Genomic DNA, 24843 nt, shown 5'->3' on the forward strand with positions numbered 1-24843 from the left:
AAAGTGGGGAATTGATTAGTTTTCCACATGCAAAGGGCCGACATCTATCCTATCATCACTTCTACCATTTTACATAAGGAGAAACAAAGTCACAGAGGGCATAAGCAATTTCCCCAAGATGACAAGAGAGCTGACTGCCATTCTCCTGATCCTTGGTCTACTATCATGCATCCGGGAGAGACACAGTTAATACTGAACATGAAGAGCAGATGTCTCACAGAAATGGGCCGAGCAGGAAATCTAGCAAGTGGGACAGCTGAAGTGCGCATGGAACACTAGCGAAGGTAATTAGATCCAGACTATTGGTCACACAAGTTACTTGGTCCAAGGTCATTACTGCCATGTCTAAGTAGCAAGTATTGTACCAGTAAACTGACAAATCTCATTGACAGGAGTTTGCCATGGTCAGCAGAGCAGGATAGGAAAAAAAAAAAAACAAAAAAAACCCCACTCAATATGGATTCAAGGCTTCGCCTCGGAGTCAGCAGAAGGAGTTCAGTGTGAGAACACAGCCAGAAGATACAGCTCTGAGATGGAGGCAGAAAGGAGCCGCATGGGAAAAACAAAATGGAAATATGAAAAAGACATACAATAAGATACTGGTGGAAAGAAGCATGTGGCTGGCTTGACCATCTCCTAGAACCAAGTGTCTCAACAAAGTTCTGTCTTTCTTCTCAACCGTGTAAATCATTTCCACATGTGGTCGTCATATAATACAGAATGCTCTGCAAATTTTAGCTTCCATAAGTCTGTCTCTAGGCAAAATGAGAAGCAACATAAGTTTCTTGTTCAACAAGTCAGAGAAGTTGAATCTGCCCTTTTAGCAACATCAGACCAGCAGATTTCCTGCTAAGAAGAGCAGGGAGAAAGAAGCAATGAATAGCATAGAATGGAAAAATATTCTTTTGCTCCAGATGCTGAAAACAATTGTTAAATACTTGCAAACTTCAGTTTAAAGCACTTGCAAGTGATCTCCCTGGGAGATGTACTCAATACTTTTAAGCCAGTAAGATTTCTCCATATTTGGAGAAAAATAAGGTACATTCTAAACACTTAGTCGGCCTACATTATTTTTGTATGAAAAGTTTAATCATTTTTCTCCCAGAATTCCAAATAGTTTTCTAGAGCAGTCGGACCCCTTCACATCTCCATCAAGAATATATCTGCCTGGTTTTCCACAACCAGTTTTTCCCACCTATCAGCCCCCATCTCCCAAACTGACTTCTTGGTTTGGATCATCTTGGTTAATTTTCTGTGTATGAGGTAAAACCTAAGAGTTATTTTAATTTGCATTTCTCCTACTAGTGATTTCCAGCTTGTTTTCATATGATTGTCAGTAACTTATACCTCTTTAAAACTTGTTCCACTTTTTGACAATGTGAACTATCAATCAACAAGCATTTACACTATCAAATACCTACGACATACCAACTACTGTGGTAGGCACTAAGGGTATAAAGACAACCAAAAATTCAACAGTCTCCAACCTCATCAGTACCCTCAGTAAAAAAAAAAAAAACTGATATCCCAGATAGGGGTAAAAGGGAGAGGTAAATATTCAGAGGAGTAAATTTAAAAAATGTGTGAGGCAATTTGAAGTGAAGTTCAAATGGGGAAGCACTGGTACCTGGAGGGATCCTGAAGGAGGTACTTATCCAGATGACCTTTGGATGAAGTTAGGGATTCTAGCAGGTGAAAGTACAGAAAGAGTGTGTCCCAAGGATGGGGGGACAGCCTTTGGAAAAAAGGCATGGAGATGGGCAACGGAATGTTGCGAGGAGCAAAAAGGCAGCTAGTTTGGCGAATTATAGAATATATGCAGGGAGGGAACAGCAGAAAGAAAGGCCGGACCCAGATTGTGAAGGACTTTAAATGGTAGAGTACCTATTTCATTCTACAAGTAAAAGGGAACCACTAGGGTTTTGAATGTGTAAAATATAAGTAAATTAATAAAAATGCAAACACTCCATAATGAATAGCAACTATTTCATTTATCATTACAGTTAATATCTGTGACTCTTAGAAGGTTCAGTTTAATAATTCCATGTAATGAATAACAACAGGCCTATGATCTCTAACCTACCATGGGACCCAGTATTGGACTCTAAATCCACAGTTTTAGGTTCTAGAGGTCCTTTGGGTCTTTACAAACATTCTTACTTTAAGCTGTCTGTCACAGGTATAGTCAGCAGAGTTCCTCTGAAAATGTAACTGAGCAAAGGCCAAAAGGAAGGCTGACTTGAAGGCAAATACACAACTGCAGTAGGATAACCAGGTTTCTAAAAATATGGACCACATGAACAAAATCAATATATACAGAAGGAAATAAATTAATAAAGTAATAAAAAATTAATAAAAAATCTTTGCATCAAATTTCGTGAAGAAAATTCTTATGATTTAAGCAGCTTAAAAACCAATGACCAAAAGCCATTCCCAAATAGTGAGGTTGTCAAAAAGTGGAACAATTTTAAAAGAGGTATTAGTTACTGACAATCATATGAAAACAAGCTAGAAATCACTAGTAGGAGAAATGCAAATTAAAATAACTCTTAGGTTTTACCTCATACACAGAAAATTAACCAAGATGATCCAAACCAAGAAGTCAGTTTGGGAGATGGGGACTGATAGGTGGGAAAAACTGGTTGTGGAAAACCAGGCAGATATATTCTTGATGGAGATGTGAAGGGGTCCGACTGCTCTAGAAAACTATTTGGAATTCTGGGAGAAAAATGATTAAACTTTTCATATATTTTGGCCCAATAAATCCCACACTACTGGATATATGGCCCAAGAAGTTCAAAGACAGAAAGAAAAACCCCGCATAAGCCAAAATAGCAGCACTCTCTGTGGTAGCAAATAATGGAAAACAAAATGGGTGGTCACTATTTGAGGAATGGCTGAACAAAGGGTTAGACATGAATGTAATGAAACATCTTTGTGCAAAAAGGAAAAAGGAACATGAGGAATTTGGGGAGACCTGGGAAGACTTCTATGAACTGATGTATAGTGAAATAAAGAGAATCAAGTTACACAGCAGCTACAATGAAATAACAAAAAAGCCACCAAAAGAAGACAAAACGATTGGCTAAAATAGTTAATCATACAAACATAACTCTTCTCCTCTTGGCTGGGGGGAAGGGAGGGAGGATAGGGGGGAGACTAAGGGCAAAACATTCCAAACAATGTCATACAGAATCACGTTACTGATTCTTTTTGGATAACTATTTTTTCTTTATTATAATGGAGGGCTCAGGAATAATTAATATAAAAAGAAAAGACATTAATAAAACTCACTAAATTAAAAAGTAAGATTGGTCACACATGTTCACGTGCCTAAGAATTTATACACAAGTTTGGAAGTGAGCCCAGAAAAGGGTGCACGCAAACAAATGCCAAGCAAATGATTGATTCTCTGGCCTCTCTGCAATGGGAATGGATGGAACAGGAAAAAATGGTTGTGCATATCACAGAGACAACTATTTTCTTCCTGAGCCTCTTTGTAGATGCTCTTAAGTCATTTTAGGAATAAGTATGGCCCTTAGGCATAGATATTTCAATGAACATTATTATTTTAAATTTAGGAAGCACCTTTCCTTTATGCCTTTTAGGGTGCAAAATGTTCTTTATAAATCTTCAAACCATTTATCTCACATCATAAAATACTTTTTATTTAAAAAGCCCAAGTGTAAGAGTTTCTGAATAGGTTAATGTTTTTTCCTTTCTAAGCCTCAAAAATATTTGTCCCAGGACTAAAAACTAGTTTATTGGAAATTAATACAAAATTTTTAAAGTTATTAGAGTATACAAAATTCTTGGAAAATGTGCAAAACAGCTTAAAAAGTTTTATCATAGAACGTTCATTTCAACAATATAAGTACTATACAATCTAAAAACTTTTCTTTACAATCCCCCTAAAACAGTTGTCTGAGATGTGTGTCACTCACTGCTTTAACAGGGCAAAAGCAACGTTTAACTATGAAGTCATTCCTAACAATCACTGAGAGAGTAATGAAAATCTTTTAACAAGTACTTTAAAAATTAATCCGTCCCTCCCACTACCACCATCCCAACTGAGCAATTTTTTTTTTTTTTGCTGGAGGCAGTTGGGGTTAAGTGACTTGCCCAGGGTCACACATCTAGGACGTATTACTGAGCAAATTTTTAAAACAGACAAGCCCAGAAAACCAAGTCCTTCAATACACAGTGACACAGTATGGCAAAACAAATCCCCATATTAGTCATGTTGGAAAATAAATTTCTTTTTGCATTTTTAGTTCATCACCTCACTGGCAGGAGGCAAGCAGACTTTTTATCTTTGCTCTTCTGGATTCAGTGTTTAGCAGTGCATCGAGTAGAATTCTAAAAGCTTTCAAAGTTGTTTTTCTCTATAATGTAAACATTGTATAAATCCTTCTCCTAGTTCTACTCCCATGGTTCTGCATCAGTTCACAAAGATCTTCCCAGTATGGTCTGAAATTGTCCATTTCATCATTTCTTATGGCACAATAATATTCCAAGACATTCTTATGGCATAATTTTTTTAGCCATTCCCCAAAAGGAAAAAAATCTACTACTTTCCAATTTGTGTCTACCATGAAAAGGGCTGCTAATAAATAATTCTGTACATATGGATCCTTTTCTACTTTCTTTGACATCTAAGCCCACTAGGAATATATCTGGGTCAAAAAAGTATGTACAGCTTGGTAACTTTCTGGGCCTAGTTCTACACTACTTTCCAAAATGGAGGGATCAATTCATAGTTCCACCAACAGTATAATTACTAGTACGGCTAATAATTACCAGGGCTAATACTGACTTTCCATAGATCCTCCAACAATTGTCATTTAATATTTTGTCATCTTGACCAGTCTCATAATCATGAGGAAAAATTCATATTTCCCTACTTGTTAAGTGATTTGGAGCATTTTTTTCAAATGATCGATTATGGATGGTTTGAATTTATTCCCTTGAAAACTGCTTCTTCCTATCCTTTTACCATTTATCCGCTAGTTCTCAGTCATATATCTGAATCAGTTCCATATATATATATATATATGTATGTGTATATGTACACACACACACACACACACACACACACACACACACACACACACGTCTTGGAACTTACATCTTTAGTGGCCCTGGGAACTAACGAGTATGAAAAACTCAGAGCAACACAGCAAGGATCCGTAGGATCCTGTGACCAATCTTGGTCACAGAGAACACATAATAAGACACTCTAATAGAAATGTAGAAAAAATAGGAAGAAAACATTGCGTATCTAGTTAGATGGCCATTTCTTTTTTCATCAGTTTTGGTTACCTTTTATGGGTCACAAAGGAAAGTGGGGCATATTTATAAAGGGATGTGCTGTTAAAAAGAAGGGGATCAACCAAACTCTTTTGCAAATAAAACAAACCCAGACTAAAACTTCATTTCGTCTCTCTCAGACAACGTTACAATCTTATTTTCAAGGATATGTAACTTAGTCGTAAAAGGTATACATAATAAAAATACTGACAATATCCAGAAGTGCAAATTATGTTCAGAATTAAAAAAAAAAAAGTAGGCATATTTCTCTCATTTCAACTCTAAACTTGCCTGCAGGCCTGATACTGTTGTAAAAGAATTTATCCGCAGATAAGAGGGCAGCATAGTTTATGACAACAATCTACCTAAAAACTCATTAAAGTCTTTTCTCTTGGAGTGACATGCATTATCAGCAGAGATTAATCTGATGAGTCTTTAGGTGAGCTCCATTTTTAAAAATGCAATAACAGAGGGCTTTGTTGTCATCTGATGAAAATCAATTAGAGTAGGTAAGGCCACAAGGAAAACTAACATCACTCATCACCAGCCCCCCGGCAGCTGAAATGATTTGTCTTCCAAGCTTGGGTGATCAGGAGCTGTAGTAATATTGCAGGGAAATTAATTTAGTTTCTATATTCTGAACCCACTTTCCTTGTTCTGGAGGACCTATACACAAATTACTTTTAATCAAGGTTGATATGTTATTAATACCAAGGAGGATCTTTGAAGAATCATTTTTTTAATCGACTTGAGCATTTTTCACCTGTGTTCAGTGTGTAAATAGGGGAAGGTTACTTATATTATCCTTACTTTCCAGATTCTTTGTCCACTACAAGGCACTGTACTGCATGGCTAAGACAATAGGTTCCACCAAACACTGCACACATCCTGCAAATGGGAGAGGGGAAAAAACAAACAAAAATACATTAGACAACTGGTACTTTGCAAGGAAAACACGCTTACCTGCGATTTCTTTTTATATTATTTTATATTCTATTCAGTTCCATGGAGAAGTGAATTAACTGTTTTCCTCCTAATCACAGTAGCATAAATCTCCCCAAAGAGAGACCAGTTGACATCCTTCGGAAGAAAAGAATGCTATTTTGGCCCTGGTGTAGATGCTACAGTTGACCTTAGAATACTTAGGCCTAGAATCATGATGACAACATCCAGGCTCTCTGACTGGAGGCAGGCTTTTCTACAAAGAAGCCTTGACCATCAGCTACAGACTGTTGAGTTTAATGTCTGCCTAGAACTATCAGAGCTCTATATAGGCAGGCTACCACCTTCCTATCTGACAGAGGGGAAAACCAACGGAAGTGAGCCATGGAGATGTGGGGAGGTTGGCCAAGGAGGGAAGTATGGAGATCCATTAGATTGGGGGAGAAGGGGAAGATCCAGTGAAGTTGAGGACACAGTAGCAACTATGGTAACTTAGATGTGGGAAAGAAAGAATGGGAGGGAGAGACGACTGAAGCAATAGATTTCCAGCCATGTCTTTAATCATCGCTAGTTCAGTATTTTGAGTGGATACCGGTCCACTCTGATGGGTAGGGATTTCCTCCCCCTGTGGGTTAGAATCTGTAAGACAAAGGCTTAATGTTACCACAAGGTTTGCAACTGCACATTTTGGAATGTTACAATAGGTAAATGAGAGCAAACATGAAAATCCCACTTGCCTGTTCAACACAAGAGACAAGAATTTTTGCTCAAGACATCACCTAGGAGATCTCCCTTTCTCTAGGCTGCTCAGAAGGAGAAGATAAGACATAGAGAAGACTGATGCAACAGTAGTCCCCTTCACCCTCCACCAACACTGTTGAACCTGTTGATGCCAACAGAGGCCAGATGCACATGAGAAAATATTAAAGGCATGAATTCGATTTAAATTAAGTTAAAAGGCAGATCTACCTAAATCCAAAGAGGCATAAGACATTTGTACTAACTCTAGTCGGCCATAACTTCTTTGGTATCATCATTACCATCGTTATCATCATCTTTATTGATAGCTGAAAACCTCAAAGAGCACTTAAAAGTTTTCAAAATATTTGCAAAAATTATCTCATTAGGTTCTCTGAACAACTCCGTGGTTAGGCAGAACAAATAGTAAAAACCTAAACTCATAGGTGAGGAAACAGACTTAGGCAATGATTGTACACGACGTCAGAGGCAGTACAAACTCCAAATACCTCCCATGTGATAAATTAATGATAAAATGAAGATTTGTGGATTCCAAGAAAACCACAGGAGTCCAGTTCAGTCCTAGGAAACTGTGGTATAATATTCAAGTATTAAAAAGAATGCCATAGTAAGTCAAGAGCAAAAGAAATCTTCTTAGTTCTGATACTAAAAACAATTTCTTCATTAGAGCTTCCTCCATAAAATTGTCTCTGCATTACAATATTTATAAACAATGATGCTTAACAGCATAAAAAAGTTACCAAAACAAATTTCCATAAATTTCTGTATATTAACAATTAATGTATCTGAAGAAGCTAAATCAAGATGGGGGGATGCTTTTAATTTCAAATTGACATAAAGGCATACAGAGCTGTTTATTTAGCTGTCAAAACATTAAGTCCTGCTTTTCGGCATGCAATCCTTTTGCTGATAGTGGGCATCTTCCATGTAGAAAGCGTGCAGCAAGGATGTGGAGAAGATTGAGCAGTGGACTGTCACTCTTGTGACCAAAGAAATGGTATACAGGAAGGACTAAGCCTGAATGAAAAACATCACCATCTTGCAAGAAACCAACCAGATATCACACTGACCTGGAAAATGGGAAGCACTTAAAAATGTTTTGCTCAGGACCACACCAAGATGGTGTCATCTAGACAGTTGTGTTCTCATGGCTACTGACCATTGGAAAGGATTTCTTGGTTCATAGTGGGTGTGGGTGTGGGTGTGGGTATGGGGGGGAGGGAGAGAGAGAAAATATGAGAGTACACTTAGAAGGTTTTAACACCAAATCCATCATCAACTGTTTATATGCATTGAGCATAGAAAGAACTGTTGGTTACATGTCATTCTTTACATTTATGTCTACACAGAAGTAATGATCATTGTGTTTATGTCCCTTGAATCATGAAGGACAGTAAGAATAGAGTAGGATAGCTGCTCTCCTCCTCAGAGAATGGCACGAATTGCTACCGAGAAAATAAACTAGGTCCTCTGTACTTCCATAATTTTCAAAAAATGAAAAATGTTGCATGTGAACATATGATACCTGTAATGTCTCATGTCACTTTAGAATGTCTGCTCCAAGACAGAGTAACTCTCTATATATGAATATATGTGTATTATTCAAAAAAGCCCCTAACATAATAGGAACACTCAAGTGACAAACCACTATCACCTGAAGAAATCAAATTCTTTGTACATAAACCTTTTTATTTAAAAATAAAAAGGGGGGGGTCTCAAAGGATATGTTTCTGATAGAAATATTTGAAAGCATCAACAATATAAATGTTTGGAATTCAGCTGGTGAACATTCAACATTAAAAGTATTCATTTAGTTCTTACTATGTGCCAAACATAGGATTAGTGCTGTGGATATGGAGACCAAAATTAAACACTCCCTGCCCTCCCGGAGTTTACATTCTACTGAAGAAACAATATTATTGTCTACAGATATGTAGATACAAAATATATATTTAAAAATGATAAAGTAATCCCAGGAAAGAAAGTAATACCAGATGGGTGGGTAGTGAGAAGGCTGAGAGACAAGAGAAGGAATGTCTAGTCCAGGGGTCCTCAAACTACGGCCTGCAGGCCAGATGCAGCAGCTGAGGACGTTTATCCCTCTCACCCAGGGCTAGGTAGTTTCTTTATTTAAAGGCCCAAAAAACAAAGTTTTTGTTTTTACTATAGTCCGGCTCTCCAACAGTCTGAGGGACAGTAAACTGGCCCCCTATTTAAAAAGTCTGAGGACCCCTGGTCTAGTACAAGGAACAGCAAATTGGCTAATAAAGCTATAAGATGTACAATGTCTGGAGGAGGGTAATGACATGTAAGAATAATGAAAAGGGAGGGAGGGAGGGAGCAAAGTATGAAAGTTATAAATGTCAAAAGACATTACATTTGATCCTAGAGGGTAAGAGAGAACCACTTCTGCAGTTACATGGAGGATGGACTGGAGTAGGAAAAAGATTTGAGGCAGGGAGACTTATCAGACAGTTATTGAAATGATCCATGAGAAAGGTAACGAGTGCATGACTTAGGGTGACGGCTTTGTGAGCAGAGAGATGGGGAAATAGTAAGCATGATGTAGAGAAAGAAATAAGATCTAACAACTTGGTACGTATGAAATGAGTAAAAGTGAGGAGCCAAGAATGCCATCAAGGTTGTCAATGTGGATAACTGAAAAGATGGCGGGGTCCTCAAACTACAAAGAGGGTTAGATTTAGCAAAACTGTTTTTTCTAAGACAGTGAGTGAAAGACTAGTGCACAAATGAACAATTACCCCCTAACTACGATTGAGAACTCATATGAAATCCCAGCTCTGTGAATTCTAGTTCTCTGGGGGTGAAGCTGCTCAGGCAATCCCAAGGCCTTACTAAGGTCTTAATAAAACTACCCTGTTTCCTTATCCTACTTGTTGCAAGGGAGCAGAGGTCTACAGCAAAACAATAGCCAGTAAGAGAATATTGGTAACCATAGATAGAGCAGTGGCAGTTGAGAAGTAGAGTTAGAATTAAGACTACACAAGACAAATAAGTGAGCATATGTTGAGAAAATAGTGCAGATGATTCTATTAATTTAGTGGTGAAAGGGATAGTAAATATAGGACAATGACTCAAGGGAATTGTTTATAATATAACAACTCAGTAACTCTGGGTCATAACGGTTTTGGTATTTGTTTTTAAGAAAGAGGTAGACACACATTTTTGTAGCAGTGGGGAAAGATTTAAAGTCGCAGAAGCAATTTTAGACAGGATCAGTTTCTAGAAGGAATGGGATCCAAGACACAGATTATGGCGTTGGCCCAAAGAGATGAGATATGTCTTCGTAGGAGACAGGAATTAAGGAGAAAAATAGGAGTGAAGATGTAGAGGGGTTTTGACATGCAGCATGGGGGACAAAGGAAGATCACAGTAGAAAATGTTCAGTAAAATTTCAGTTAAAAAAAAAAAGGAATGGAGAAGAGCTCGGTTGCTAGGGGAGCCATCAGCTCAGAACATCTAAAGGTAGCAGGATGGTCAATGAAATGGAATAAAATTTTATCACGCAGCAGTGAGTATCAGATTGAGACTACAAAACGAATCTGTAATGGCTACAGTTGAAACAGTAGTAATGACTTCCTTAAGTGGCTTTCAGTAAGTCAAGTATACAACTAAAGAGGGCAAAGGGCAACATGAACTGGGGTTGTGCATTCAGTAAAAGAGCACGGTGATGGCACAAAGGAGTCAAGGGTGAAGGAGAGTATACATTTCAACTGGTTAAGGAGACAGTCAAGAATCAGAAGGGAGGAAAAAATAAAGCGAAGTAAAGATGCGGTAGAAGGATAAAAGACTGCGATCAGAGAGAGGAATTTTTGAGTTCAAAATCCAAGGAGCTGGCATAAGTATGAGTGATGGTGAAGTCTAGGGTATTATCATTCCTAGAGGAAATTAATAAAACTATAAATCACAGGAACCAAGGAGATGAATGAACTAGGATTTGAGGGAACAGTGCTATGCATATTGAAGTTTCTAAGGATGAGAGCAGGTGTTGGGTTGGAGAATAAGGTTGTAAGTCAAGTTCTAAACCACTTAAGAAAGGATATAAATTAATCTGGAGAGTGATAGATCATCCCCAAAAGGAATTAGAATACATAATATAGGTAGGTTATATGAACCAGAAAAAGCGATAGTGGCAGAAGAAAGGTCTGGAAGTGGCAGTGGAGAACGAGGAGTACGCCACCTATCCATTCCAGTCCGACAAGCCAGAGGACAGAAGAAAAGGACCGCCCAACACTGAAGACAGTTGACGGGAAACAGCCAACTTTCCATAAACCCAAGAAAATGAAAAGATTATAAAAATGGAAGATTACAAAAAGTTTGTTAATGATTATGTTGGAGTTTACTGGAAAGAAAAGTTAAAGAAAGAAAGGGACAGAAGAATGACAGGATTGAGATGGACGGAGAAGATGGAAAAGATGGAGAAGAGAAGGATGACTTCATTTTAGGAAAAAGCAACTCTGATTTTCTGGGATTAGTAGAAAAGCGGTTACAAAATCATAGATCCTAGTGGTTTAGCTCTTTACTTCTCAAGTGATGTTTAAAGTTAATATTGGTAAAATTGTACGTCCAAAATGAGGAAGCTGAGGCTACAAGTCTGCATCCCCAAGGATTGGTCTGAATGCAAATAAAGCACACTGCAGTTACATTCCAAAACTGTGAGGGATGGGACATACCCGGAAGATATACCACACATAAGAGTATGCATCCACCTGAGTTTTGACACCACACAAGACTTCTGTTTGAAATTCTAGGCTTTCTAGATCAAGACAGGATGATCTGGAAGCCACGCCTTCTCAATGGCTCACTGAATGAACAAAGACCACATTCTTATCCAGGCTGACAGCTGATGAGATCGTCAAGTGAGAAGAAAAGAAAGTGTGAGAAAGGCCTTGGGAGATACCTATGGTTAAGAGGATGATAATACAGAAAAAAAGACTGAGAAAAAGCAGTCAAAAAGGTAGGAGGAGAAAAACCAAGAGAAAACTGAGTAACAAAAATCAATAGAAAAAAAGAATATCCAAGAAGGGTAATTTAGCAGTGTCAAAAGCTGTTGAGAGATCAAGAAAATTGAAGACTGAGAAAAGGCCTCCAGATTCAGCCATTTTAACAATTATTGGTAATTTTGATTGGAGAGGTATTCATCAAGAAGTATGGTACATATGTAAACGAGCATTAAACTTGGAGAGCCCTGGGTTGAAATTCTGCCACAGACCCTCACTAGCTACATGGATAAAGTATTTGACCACCCTAACGAAAAGCATGCTCTTCTTCAAAATGGTAGTGAGACCTTCAGTGCCTGCCTCACAGGCTGGTTGAGTAATACGAATCTGAAAACATACGTAAAACTCTTTGGAAACGTTACCTCTCGATTTAAATGTCAACTAAACAAAGTTACCACCAAAGCACTGAAGCAAAAACATTAGTGAATCACATTAAAGTCCAAAAGGAAGCGTTCGCATCATAGCATAAAGGAAAATCTTTAACGCTTTGAACAAAAACAAAATTTGGGGGAAGAGACATAGGTGTCAGGAACTGCTGGTGGAGAAATCCTCTCCAACTAATGCAGATCAACAGCTGCCGGGGGGTGGGGTTGGGAGGTGGGGGGAGAGACAGGGACAGATGGACTTATGTTTTCTAAAAAGGCCTTGGGCACTGAGGGGTTAACTGACAAGAACAGTGACAGCTAGTCAGTGTCACTCAGATGCAGGATGTTTGGAACTTCCAAAGTCACACACAGTGTGATACATACTACATCCCACTCTGGGTATTCCTCCAGCCACAGCTACTATAGACCACAGTGGGTTAAAACAGAGATCCTAAGCCATCACCTTACCAAACTACGTAGTTCACATTTGGAATTTTTTCAAGAAGCATGATCTCACAGACATGCACGTCACAATTTATTCCTCACATTGCTGCCCACCTGCATGGTTGTGAGAAATGTTTCCCAAATTGAATTTAGCTTATCTTCTTGTTAGCAGGAAGCCCTTAGCATCCAATCCCAACTTGGAGATTCCAAAGTGCAGTCTCTCTTGCACACAGTAAGGCACCATAAAAATCTACTGAACTGTATTCCATTTACATAAATATGAGTTAACCTCTACAATTTATTTCTGGGGGAACCCCACTGTTTAAATTATCTTTAAGATAATTATCTTTAAGAGTTCGGGTGTAACAATTCTATTTCCTATGTTTCTATGTTCAGGGTAGTTCTCTATTGGAGGCAAAATATTGCTTTCAGATTCATGATTGACATTCGTTTCTTTAAGTGCCGTCTGTATACAATTTGGTTAAAAAAGGAAAAATTTTCACAAAACACAATAATATTTAAGCCTACTTCTTGGTCATTTATTTTTTTTTTACTTTTAAAGTATGAACTCAACAAACACAAAACATTTAAATACACACAAAAACTCCCCCAAATAAGGATTATATATGCAATTGTGAACATCTGCAATAAGGGAGAAAGAGGAAGAGGAGGAGAATAAGTGGTAGTAGATGATGATAATGAAATGATGGTGATGAAGAGCTGACATTTAGAGTTTTAAGGTTTGCAAAGTGTTTTACAAATATTAACTCATTTTACCTTCATAGCAACCCTAGAAGGCAAGTGCTGTTATTATTCTCATTTTACAGATGAGGAAACTGAGGCGGAGAGAGATTCTCAGGGATCTGCCCAGAAACTAAGAGCTAACAGGTGACAGTGGCCAAATCTGAACTCAGGTCTTTGTGACTCCAGACCCATCACTCTATTCGCTGTAACACATAGCTGCCTCAGTTTTTAAAACTGTACGTTTTAGTAGTAACAAAATCACTATGTTCCTTTGTGATTTTTTTTTTTTTGCTTTCCTCTGTATTTTTTCCCCTTTTTATTGAAACTCTTTTCTTCCTTTTTTATTTTTACATCACTACTAATAACCACTAACTCCCTTTCTTCCCTCCCTTGTAGCAGACACAGAATAAGCAGAGAAAGCTCTCGGGCCGTGTCTAGCTCTGCACCTTACCCGTCACCTCTGGGCCAAGGAGCAGAATGCTCATGTCACCATCAGTGTTTTAGTTACACTTGGCCGCTGCTCTGATCAGTGGACTTTCACTTCAGCTCTACATCTTCAAACACTTTGGATCCTTCCAAACTCTGCTCAAGTACGCTCTTCTATATGAGGCCTTTCTTGGCTTTGCCATCTGCTCGCCTTCTTTCTGGCATACATTTTCTTGTATTTATTTTGTATTGCAAGTTCAATATGAGTTAACCATATGATACAGAAGTTCCACTGAAAAACAGAATGTCCAGGACTAAGTAAATGGCAGTCAGTCTCATTGTAACTAGTTCTACAAAGACCACATCTGGGATCTCATCATTTTTGGAAAGATCTTTAGAGAGTTATCGAGAGAAGGGCTACTAAGACTGGGAAGAGGCTAAAAGAGCAGGTCAGAAGTGGATTGGTGAAGGAAGCTACTGGGGAAGGACAGGTGAGAGAAGGGGAAGATTTTGAGGACGGGGAAAAGGAAAGGATGATAATATCTTTCTAAAACACTTGAAGTGCTGGAACACAGAGAAAGACTTGATATGTTCTGGTGAGTCCCAGGTAAGACCCATAGGAACAGTGGGTAGAAAACACAAAGAAGCAAACTTTGACGATGCAAAGAACCACCACCTAATCATCAGAGCTCTCCAAAGGGTGACTGGGCAGTCTCACAACACTGTAGAAGTTTCCCCATACACATACTCACTCACTGAGGTCTTTGAGCAAAGGCTGAATTGATTATTTACTATGTACCTTGTAGAGGGGATTTTTCTTAAGGTACGGAGTAGGCCATAGGGGCAGCTATGTGGCACAGTGGATGAAGTGCTGGGCCTCGATTTAAGAAATCCAAACTAAAATCTGGCCTCACATATTTCTAAGCTGTGTGACCCTGTACAAGTCATTTTACCCTGTTTGTATCAGTTTCCTCATCTGTAAAATGAGCAGGAGAAGGAAATGGCAGAACACTTCAGTACCTTTGCCAAGAAAATCAAGTATGGGGTCATAAAGAGTTGGACACAACTGCAAAACCACTGAAAAAACATTATGGGTTGGACCTGACGTCCCCAGAGAAACCCTTCTAAGTCAGATTCCGAAGTGCTGAGAAAGGATGGGTGACCTATTTTTGACGCAGGAGGTCCTAGAGGTTCTTGAGTACCAAGCAACAAGATACTTATAGGAAAGATTAGAGTCGGGGAGGCCAACTAAAGACATCATTGCAATTCAGGTAGCAGGCAAGTTGGACAAAAGCAGTTCAAAGGAGATGAAAAGAGCTATTAGGAGCAACATCTTAATATTTAAACATTTAAATAAGCAAACAACAGAATCTGATGATAAATAAAATGTGATTTTTTTTTTTAAGGAGAAACAAAGATGACTCCATGGTTCTAGCAGAGGAGACTGGAACAACAGCAATATGACTGCCAACCTGGGGTAGTGTCCCTATGAGGCAAGAGCCTTTCACAACAAGTCTAAACCTGAATTACTGAGGCAAAAAACCAAAGTCATTGGAGGTGACGACAGTTTCTGGGTCACAATAGTGGTTTCTTAGCAGTTTGGGTTGATGGTAGAACATTTATGAGACTATCTACAATAAGTTTAAGAGCTGTTACTTTCTACTTAAAGTGAAAATAAATCACGTCGTATGTAGTCTCCCTACCCAGAATCTGCTGACTTAGATCAAACTCCTATTTTTCTTGATACGACCATCCACGGCTTATATTATTGAACCCACATAAAAGTGCTGTCACGCACACAAAATAAGATACGTAAGATTATAACAAAAGGAAAAAAGGTGTTAGGCAAATTAAGAGTGAGATTGGTAAAATTTTCAAGTATAAATTCATTTTAACAGGTGAGGAGGAAAAAAGAAGCTACAAATGTCGAGGTCTGAAATTATTTCTGGGTTTCCATTTTGAATGCAACAGCAGTAATCAATAATTATGTGTAAACTGATAGGTCTTTTAGATGTATAATTCTCCCTAAGAAATGAGCCCTGGATAAAGGAAGAAGCTTAATAACCAATGTACAATCCACTTACTCAGAACATTCAAGTGTCTGGTGCTTCCCCTAGTCAATGTTTCACTTACTCAAAGTGGTTTCCAAACCTGACAGAAGATTCAGAGGGTTGTGGAAATGAGAACAGGACTTCTGTTGGAAAGCAAAGTAGGTCTCTTTACATGAAGCAAGTACAGATATTCTGCTAATGGAGAAGGAAGAAACACTTTCTGTTTCTGAAGTAAATGAGAAAATGAAAATTTACCTTTTTAATTTCTAAATTGTGAAAGAAAGAAATTCATTTCATTTCATAGTAATTTTAAAACTCCTACATTTTAATGACTTGGTATTATTTTCCAGATGTATTTTTAAATTTTAAAATAAACATGCTTGGCTCTGGTCAACAAGGAGATGGATTCAGGCCAGTTCCAATGGTCTTGTGATGAAGAAAGCCATCTGCACCCAGAAAGAACAGGGGGACCTAAAGATGGACCACGACATAGTAGTTTCATTCTTTTTGTTGTTGTTGGCTTGCATTTTGTTTTCTTCTTTCTCAATTTTTTTTCCTTTTTGATCTGATTTTTCTTGTGCAGCATGATAAATGTGGAAATATGTATTGAAGAATTGCACATGTTTAAGCTATAATGGATCACTTGCCATCTAGGGGAGAGGGGGGTGGGGAAAAATTAGAACACGAGGTTTTTGTAAGGGTGAATGTTGAAAATTATCCATGTATATATTTTGAAAATAAAAAGCTTTGGTAAAAAAAATTAAATAAACATGCTGACTTTGGGAGTCAGAAGACCTGGGTACAAATCCTATCTCAGTGGTACTAGCTGAGCGACCTGAGCAAAGCCTCTTAACTCGCTCAGATTCAGTTACTCACAAAGTATGATCAATTGATGATCAACTGAGACAACATTATAGAAAGGGGAGCTATTAGAGGTATATAGAGCATTCTAGGGTAGCAAGCTGTCAGTAGAGCTGTTTTTTCAACTCTGTTAATGGAGTGGCCAAGACTTCTACTATTCTCTTACACACAACCCCAAAAAACAAAATACAAGAACAAATATTTCTCAGTGTGTCGCAGTCTATTTTTTTACTTAAAACAACAAAGCCAGGATTATCTGGTTCCTAAGGAAGGGTGCCAAATAGTTCTTAAGGTGGTGGTAACTATTAGAAATATTCCTGGTTATATTTCAAAGAAGTTTTCCACTGTAAACTATATGCTGGCTCAATTATGATATGCTCAGGCAAAATTGACCACGTCAACCTAACTCCCACAGCAGAGTCAAATGCCTTGGTATATCTGGACTACAACATAGCTCTTTGATGCCATTAACCACAAAAGAAAGATGCTTAAAGTAATATTACTCTAATTAACTGGCTGCTGCCTGTAACAGTGATTCAGGTTTTGCTGAAAGACAGCACTAACGCTGGACTCAAGTTCAACTTTGCCCTGGTGACATCAAATCACATTACAGCTAAATTAACAGTTGTGAAAATTTTTGGCCTGGTAGCCCCCATCCCACATAGCCTTTAAATGTAATTTCTGCTCCTATCGAGTCAGGAATCAGCCATTATAACTTTTTACACAGCTGCAAAACAATAGGACCAGTTAATAGCTGAACTTTTGACAGCACTATTCATGATGATTTATGAGTTTGTATATAATTTGATTATTCTATTAATTCTGCTGATTATTGTTTCAGCTAATACAGTGAAGGTCACGTCCAAAATAAATCTTCATTACATTTCACAGAAAGTAACTGCCTCCAAGTAGTTGTTTTCTTTAATTAAACACTAATGTAACAAGAAGGAAAATAGGCTTCAGGGTTGATGCATCTGTTACTACAAGAGAAATGTACTGCACTGATGCAAAATAGTCAATGCTAACATAAAAACAGAGAGAGCTTCTCTTTCTCAACCTTGCTATTCACCAACAAACCACTTCATAAACACATTTCTTTTGATCAATTCCAAAATCACAGAGAACTAAACTGTACTAATGACTAAAAACCAAATTTAAACCATACAACTAGAAGACTAAAAAAAAATAAATAAAACCACCCGCCTCCAACTCATGTGTAAAATGCAATATGTTTTCATTTCTAAAACTATGCGCATAGGATTCTATATGTGAAAAATGAATAGGGGTCTTTGTCATGACTGGTTTTTCTCAAGGTGTCAAGAGACTTTCTCTATCCCTAAAGATGAATACTGGGCACAAGGCCCTGAGATTTCTGGAGGGAGATCAGAGAAAAAATGCCAAGGTACCACATTAATATATTATCCTCATTCAGCTTATTTTTGTACACAAAACAAGCTATGTCCTGGATTTCATGTTTTATTTCCTTGGTACTCAAAGGTCTCATTTCCTCGACGACAATGTCCTACCTAAAAAGAAAATATACTATCAAGATAGAAAACAACTACTTCAAACTAGTAAGATGAATAGAAAAATGAACGGGCAAGACCAGAAGAAATAAAAAGAATAATTAGAACAGATGATGCACAATCACATGCTAACAAAAACTGAGAACATAGAGGAAAGAGGAATATCTTCAAAAATATAAAATATTCAAACTATCAGAAGACTACAGAGTGAAATCTCAAATGATCCAACTCAGAAATGGAAATAGATCTGCCTGTAAAGGAGCAACCATGAAAGAAAAAAAAATTCCTGCTCCTAACGGAGCCACAGTAAAATTTTTGTTAAACTTTTAAAGAATAACTAGAATCTATATACCTCACAAATAATTTTCAAAAATTGAGGAAGAAAGTACTCTACCAGGATCCCCGTATGAAATATAGTCCTATAGACTAGGAAAAGCTAAAGAACAAAAGGAAAATTATGGGTCAATACCACTAATGAGTACAAACTCAAAAAATTTCAACAAAATTTCATCAACCAGAGTACATTTTATCCAAGATATCATTCGTTATAACCAAGTGAGAGTTATACCAGAGATGTAAGGATGATTCAACAGTAGGAAAACAATCAAGATAATCATATTAAAAGTCCAAATATCAAAAAACACACGATTAACTCAATAGATGCAAAAAAAAAAAAAAAAAACCTTGACAAACCACATCAATCTTATGCTAAAAATGCTTCAAATTATAAGCACAGAGAAATCTTTTTTTTTAAAATAATGTAAAAGGTAAATCTAAAACCATATGATATGCTAGAAGCTTTTCTTCTATGGGAATGAAGCAAGAATATTCACTCTTTCTATTATTATCTGATACAATTCTTGAAATACTAGTAACAGCAAAATAAGAGGAAAAAAATGCATAAAGATCGGCAAAGAGGAAATAAAATTATCCCCATTTGTTGATAACATATTGTATATTTGGAAAATGCAAAGGAATCAGCAAAGGTACTAAATGAGATAATTGCTTCATTAAAGTTTCAGGGTACATTAAAAACATTCAAAAATTAAAAGCATTGCAGCATGATGAATATGGAAATATTTAGAAGAACTGTATATGCTTAACCTATATTGGATTGCTTGCTGTCTTGTGGAGAGTGGGAGAAAGAAGAGAGGGAGAAAAATGTGGAATACAAGGTTTTGCAAAGGTGAATGTTGAAAACTATCTTTGCATGTATTTGGAAAAATAAAATACTATTAAAAATAATTTCATCCTCAAACCCCCCCCCCAAAATCAACTGAAGAACATTTCCATATACATACAAAATAAACAACAAAAGAATTATATATGAAACCATGAATTGGTTTCATAAAAAGGTATATAGATTTCTACTCTCCTTTAAAAAAAAATTAAAAGCATTCCTATAAAATAATACTCAAACTCAAGAAGCAAAAATAGAAAGAGAAATCCTATTCCAAATAACTATAATATATCTGGGGATTGAGCTACCAAAGCATACAAAAGGTTTCATATATTCCCAATACCAAGTATACAGAATTAGGGTTAGAAATAAAGAATCACTTAAATAAATAGCAGGAGGAACATTCAGTGGGGAATAACTAACCAGACTGTGGTACATGAATGCAATATAATATTACTATTTACAAGAAATAATGGGTGTGATAAATACAAAGAAGTATGGGAAAATCTACATGAACTGATGCAGAGCAAAATAAACAGAGCCAAGAAAACAATACACAACAATGTAAATGGAAAGAATAACCACACACCAAAAACTCAAAAGTGAATGTAACAGAACTATAAAGAGCAAGCAGAACTCAAATGAGATGAGAGGACATTTCTACCCAACGCTTCATAAAGGTGGGAGAACCACAGATATTAGATATTGCACAGGTTTGGGGAATTTTTCAATGTACTGACTGGTTATACTGGCTTTTTTTTTCCTTTTTAGAAATTACAATTTGTTATACAATGGAGAGAAAGATACTGAAGATAACTGATGATGTAAGACAGAGAAGACATCAATACAAACTTACTTGAAAACCAGCAATCAATACTGAGTTTAGCACTGGCATTTTTCTAACCGTTCATGGTTTTATAACTGCTTGACTTTTCTACCTCTGTCAGAGAATCCATTAAGTGTCAGTAATAGCTAAATATTCTGCTTAGAATGATCCTAGATACACACACAAATAGTTACTGAAGACTTTCTCCGAGATCTCAGTGATACCTCAAGCAACATATTGTGTTTCCAAATAGGGAGCGGCAGTATTCACTGGGTACACATGAAGGAGTAAGTAATCTAACTTCCACAAAATACACTTGTGAAGTCATTTTGTCATTTTGTGTCGAGCAGATAGAAAAGGAACATTACATCTTTGAAATACAGTTTACAGAATTACAGAATGTGAAAGGTAGAAGGGACCTCAATGGCTGGTCACATTGCACTGTTAACTCCTATTGAGTCTGCAGTTCATTAAAATCCACAGATCTTTTCCCAGACAAATGTCAGTCTAATCGTGTTTCCCCATCCTCTACTTATAAGGTTCATTTCTTTTATCTGAACTATAAGACCTTATGATAATCCTTATTGAATTTCAATTCGTACGTTCAGCCCTACGCTCTAAGTCCAGGGGTCAAAGCAAACTATAACCCAGGGCAGGTGTTCTCTGTTTTTAAATGGTTTTAGTATTTACAATATTTTACTATATTTTAAAATGCAAAAGCCATTCTTACCTCATAGGTTTTGCAAAAACGGGCCTCCAGCCTAATTTGCCTGTCCCTGCTCTAGTCTTTCAAGATCTTTTTGGATCTCGATTCTGGTATTATCAATTACTGTAATTGCCAAATCTGATGGTCTTTTCTTAGTCCTAATTCTTCTTTACCTCTCTGCTATATGTGACATTGCTGATCACTACATATCATGTACATATTTTATACACTCTCTTCTTTAAATTTTCAAGACCCTACTCCCTTCTGGTTCTCCTCCCATCTGTCTGACTACCCCTTCTCCATCTTCTTTGCTGGTTCATCACCTACATCAACTGTGGCTGCTCCTGAAGGTTCTGTCCTTTTCCCTCTATACGTTCCCTCATAACCTCATGAGCTCCCAGGGGTTTAGCCAGCACCTCAATGCATATTAGAGATTGTCATGTCTCCTCTAAGCTTCAATCCTGGATCATCAACTAGCTACCAGCCATTTTGATGATCCAGGACTCCAAATGTCATATAAATACCAAGAATTCGTTATGAAAATTTATTGATACTCCCTTCACAACATCTCTTCTACCACCTAGCCATGACTAAGAACCTGGTTTTGATTACTTCTCATCTGGACTGTTGAAATAGCTTCCTAATTGATCTCATTGCCTCACATTTTTCCCTTTTCTGATCTCTAAGTAACAGAGCCACCAAAGTGATATTCCTAAAGAGCTACCATACTATGCCCCAATTCCAACTCCAGTGCTCCCTTTATGTTGAGGATCAAGTACAAACTCTTCTCTTTGGCATTTAAAGCCCTTCACAACTTGACTCCAACCTATTCTTCCATATTTCCCATTCATTATTCCCTTTTCAGATATGCTTCTATTTAACCAAACTCATTTTTCATACGGCTTTTCAGCATGGATGTCCATTTCCCATCTTCCCATCTTCCTATCATCTGCTCCTGGAAGGCACCACTTGGCCCTCTGCCTTTTAGAAGTCCTAGTTTCTTTCAAACCTCAACTTAATAGACACTACTTAAATGAGGTTTTTTTTTTTTTTCCATTGCACTTAGCTGCTAGTTCTTCCATCCTCCAGATTACCTTTTTATTTTTTTTAAACACGTATTGTGCATACTTTGAAACTAAAAGTCTTAAGAGAGGTGCCACAAGCAGTGGTTCACAAAGTGAGATTTACCCAGTACGCTTTGGTCTTGCTGGTCTATGAGGTCAAATTACGTCATGAGAATATTAAGATATTGCTTGCCTTTTTTCATTGTCATTCTCTTTCAACTATACAGTGGGGTTTTCCAGAGGGCTACACGTCCTATGAATTTAAGATTTAGTTGCAAACACTAAGAATGCATTCATATATCATCTGCAAACTTATACTTTCACCCTGCAAAGGGAAAAATCTCCAGATGTGGTTAGATTTGGTGTTTTATCTGTACTCATCTAGTACCAGTATCAACTTATCATCAAAGAAGATCTTTAAGGTAAGTGCTTGGCAACAAAAATAGACACTGTTGAAATATTCAAAGTATAGAATAACCTTTATGAACTTGATAGTTTATCTTGAAACAACTGTGCTGATATTTGCACTGATGATAGGAAAAAAAAAAAAGGGTGAGTAAAACTGCTGGCAACTCAGCATAAATCGAGACAGCGGCAACAAAATGTACTAGAAACCACTGTATTCTTCACTGCCACACATACATAGTTTTAAAGAAACATCAAATTTCACTTACGAATGTCTTTAAACAATAAAAATTTTTAGTTTAATTCAATTTTGATACACAAGTAAATCCCTTTTTAATAATCTGTGTAACAAAATGGGAAGTATCCACAAAACACTTCTGCATTCAAACATTTGATGGCTGTCTTGGGGAAAGCACTTGTACAACTGAACTGCAAGATAGAAGCCTTTTTACATGGAACATAATTTTTGCTAACAAATAAACTATGCTTCTTTAGACTTGGATATTTGGCAGGCATTTTCTGAAAAATGAACAAAGCAAGCCTGTCACTTCAAGGAAAACAACTGACAGTACTTGTTGCCAATAAGAAAAGTCAAGCTTTTGAGAGAATATTCAAATTTTGGAAAACTTGTAACTGCCACCATGAGCTTGACAGTTTCTAGATCTTTGAAGTCTTTTCTGATGAGATCAACTGTGAATTTTGATGTGGTATAAAGAAACACGTCAACATTTGGAAGATTTATATGACTCAGTGAAACTATATTTTCCAAATGATCAATATGTGAAGTTACAAAATTGTGAGTAAAAGATCCATTCAAAGTGCAAAACAGACCAATCGATTTCACACATGGAAAAAAGCATTTTTCATATCATTTAAATGTAACGGAATACAAAAAGGTAATTTGCATAATTTCAGATTCCACAAGGAAATAACCTTTAAGAAATTGCCACTTGTTGTAGAATCAAAAAAGAAATCAAAGAGATATCCACTATTATCTGAAAAGGCAATTAAAATGCTCCTTCCTTTTCCAACTACCTGAAGTAGGATTTTCTTCATATTTTCCAACCAAAATAACATATTGTAACAGAATGAATGCATAAATAGATATGAGAATCCAGCTGTTTTCTATTATCCCAGGTATTAAAAAGATTCACAAAAATATAAAAACAATGCCACTCTTCTCACTAAATTTCATTATGGAACACAGTTATTTTTTCATTAAAATGTTTGTCAATTACCTCCTTACAGTTACCAACACTTCCTAAGAGCCACTTGACTTCATTCTCCAGAATGTATGGCTCTAGATCAGTAACCACACCATCACGGTTATCGATGGTGTTAATATCTTTCTTACATAGATCTTTTTTATATTCTTGCCACATCTTCTTAATCCTTTGTTTCTTCTAAATCCCTCTCATTTTTGTCTTTTATCATAGCCATTTTTGCATGAAACTTTCCCTTGTTATCTCTAGTTTTCTAGAAGAGCTGTCACATTCCCCACTCTATTGTTTTCTTCTATTTCTTTATATTGCTGATTTAAGAAAATTGTCTTTAAAATATAAGACTTAAAAATAGATCTGTAGACTCAAATATTTTCTTTCTTTTCTTTTTTTTTTTTTTTTGGTTGGCTTGGCTTGATCTGAGAGACAAATAGAGTGAACTTGTGTGTCATTCTCTCTTAAATACATGAACCATATGCTCCCAAACCACAACAAATTAAGATAATTAAAGTCATTTGGCTTTCAAGCTTAGCTTAATAAAATAGATTAAGGAACCCAACTTAAAGACAGACTTTACTCACTATTTCACTAATTTTTTCCAAGGTATACAAACAAAATCCCATGGACTGATTTTGATAATCTCCAAATCTTCCATTTCCATCTCTGGGTCTTTGCCTGATTATCCATTCCTAGTGCTTAGACTATAATTCTTCCTTATCTCCACTCTATCGAGTCTCTCTCTTTCTTTAAGATGTAGCTCAATATAAATAAAAACCTTGCCTGATTCCCCAACTGTTAGTGCCCTTTCTCCCAAACAACCTTGTTTAAACCACTTGATATATATTTCCATTTATTAATGCATTTTGTATTTTCATCTGTATTTGCTATCTTACTACATACCAGGTCTGTAATATTTTTTGATGGGTTGACTGATTGATAATATCAAGTTACATCTGTAAAGTAATCAGAGCTTCCAACATAATTTTTTCAAAG

At 36.8% G+C, this 24843-nt stretch overlaps 1 protein-coding gene across 1 annotated transcript in view; it reads right to left on the reverse strand.

Annotated features, from left to right (window-relative positions):
* The window catches only part of CHM (CHM Rab escort protein), a 188420-nt gene that overhangs the window by 61143 nt on the left and 102434 nt on the right, over positions 1 to 24843 (reverse strand). Inside the window, exon 9 of the mRNA XM_051968719.1 lies at positions 6121 to 6198. Within this exon, the coding sequence (XP_051824679.1) occupies positions 6121 to 6198 (78 nt within the window). The remainder of the gene's footprint in view (positions 1 to 6120; positions 6199 to 24843) is intronic.

This window comes from Antechinus flavipes, chromosome X (genome assembly GCF_016432865.1).
Source record: "Antechinus flavipes isolate AdamAnt ecotype Samford, QLD, Australia chromosome X, AdamAnt_v2, whole genome shotgun sequence".
Classification (NCBI taxonomy): Eukaryota; Metazoa; Chordata; class Mammalia; order Dasyuromorphia; family Dasyuridae; genus Antechinus; species Antechinus flavipes.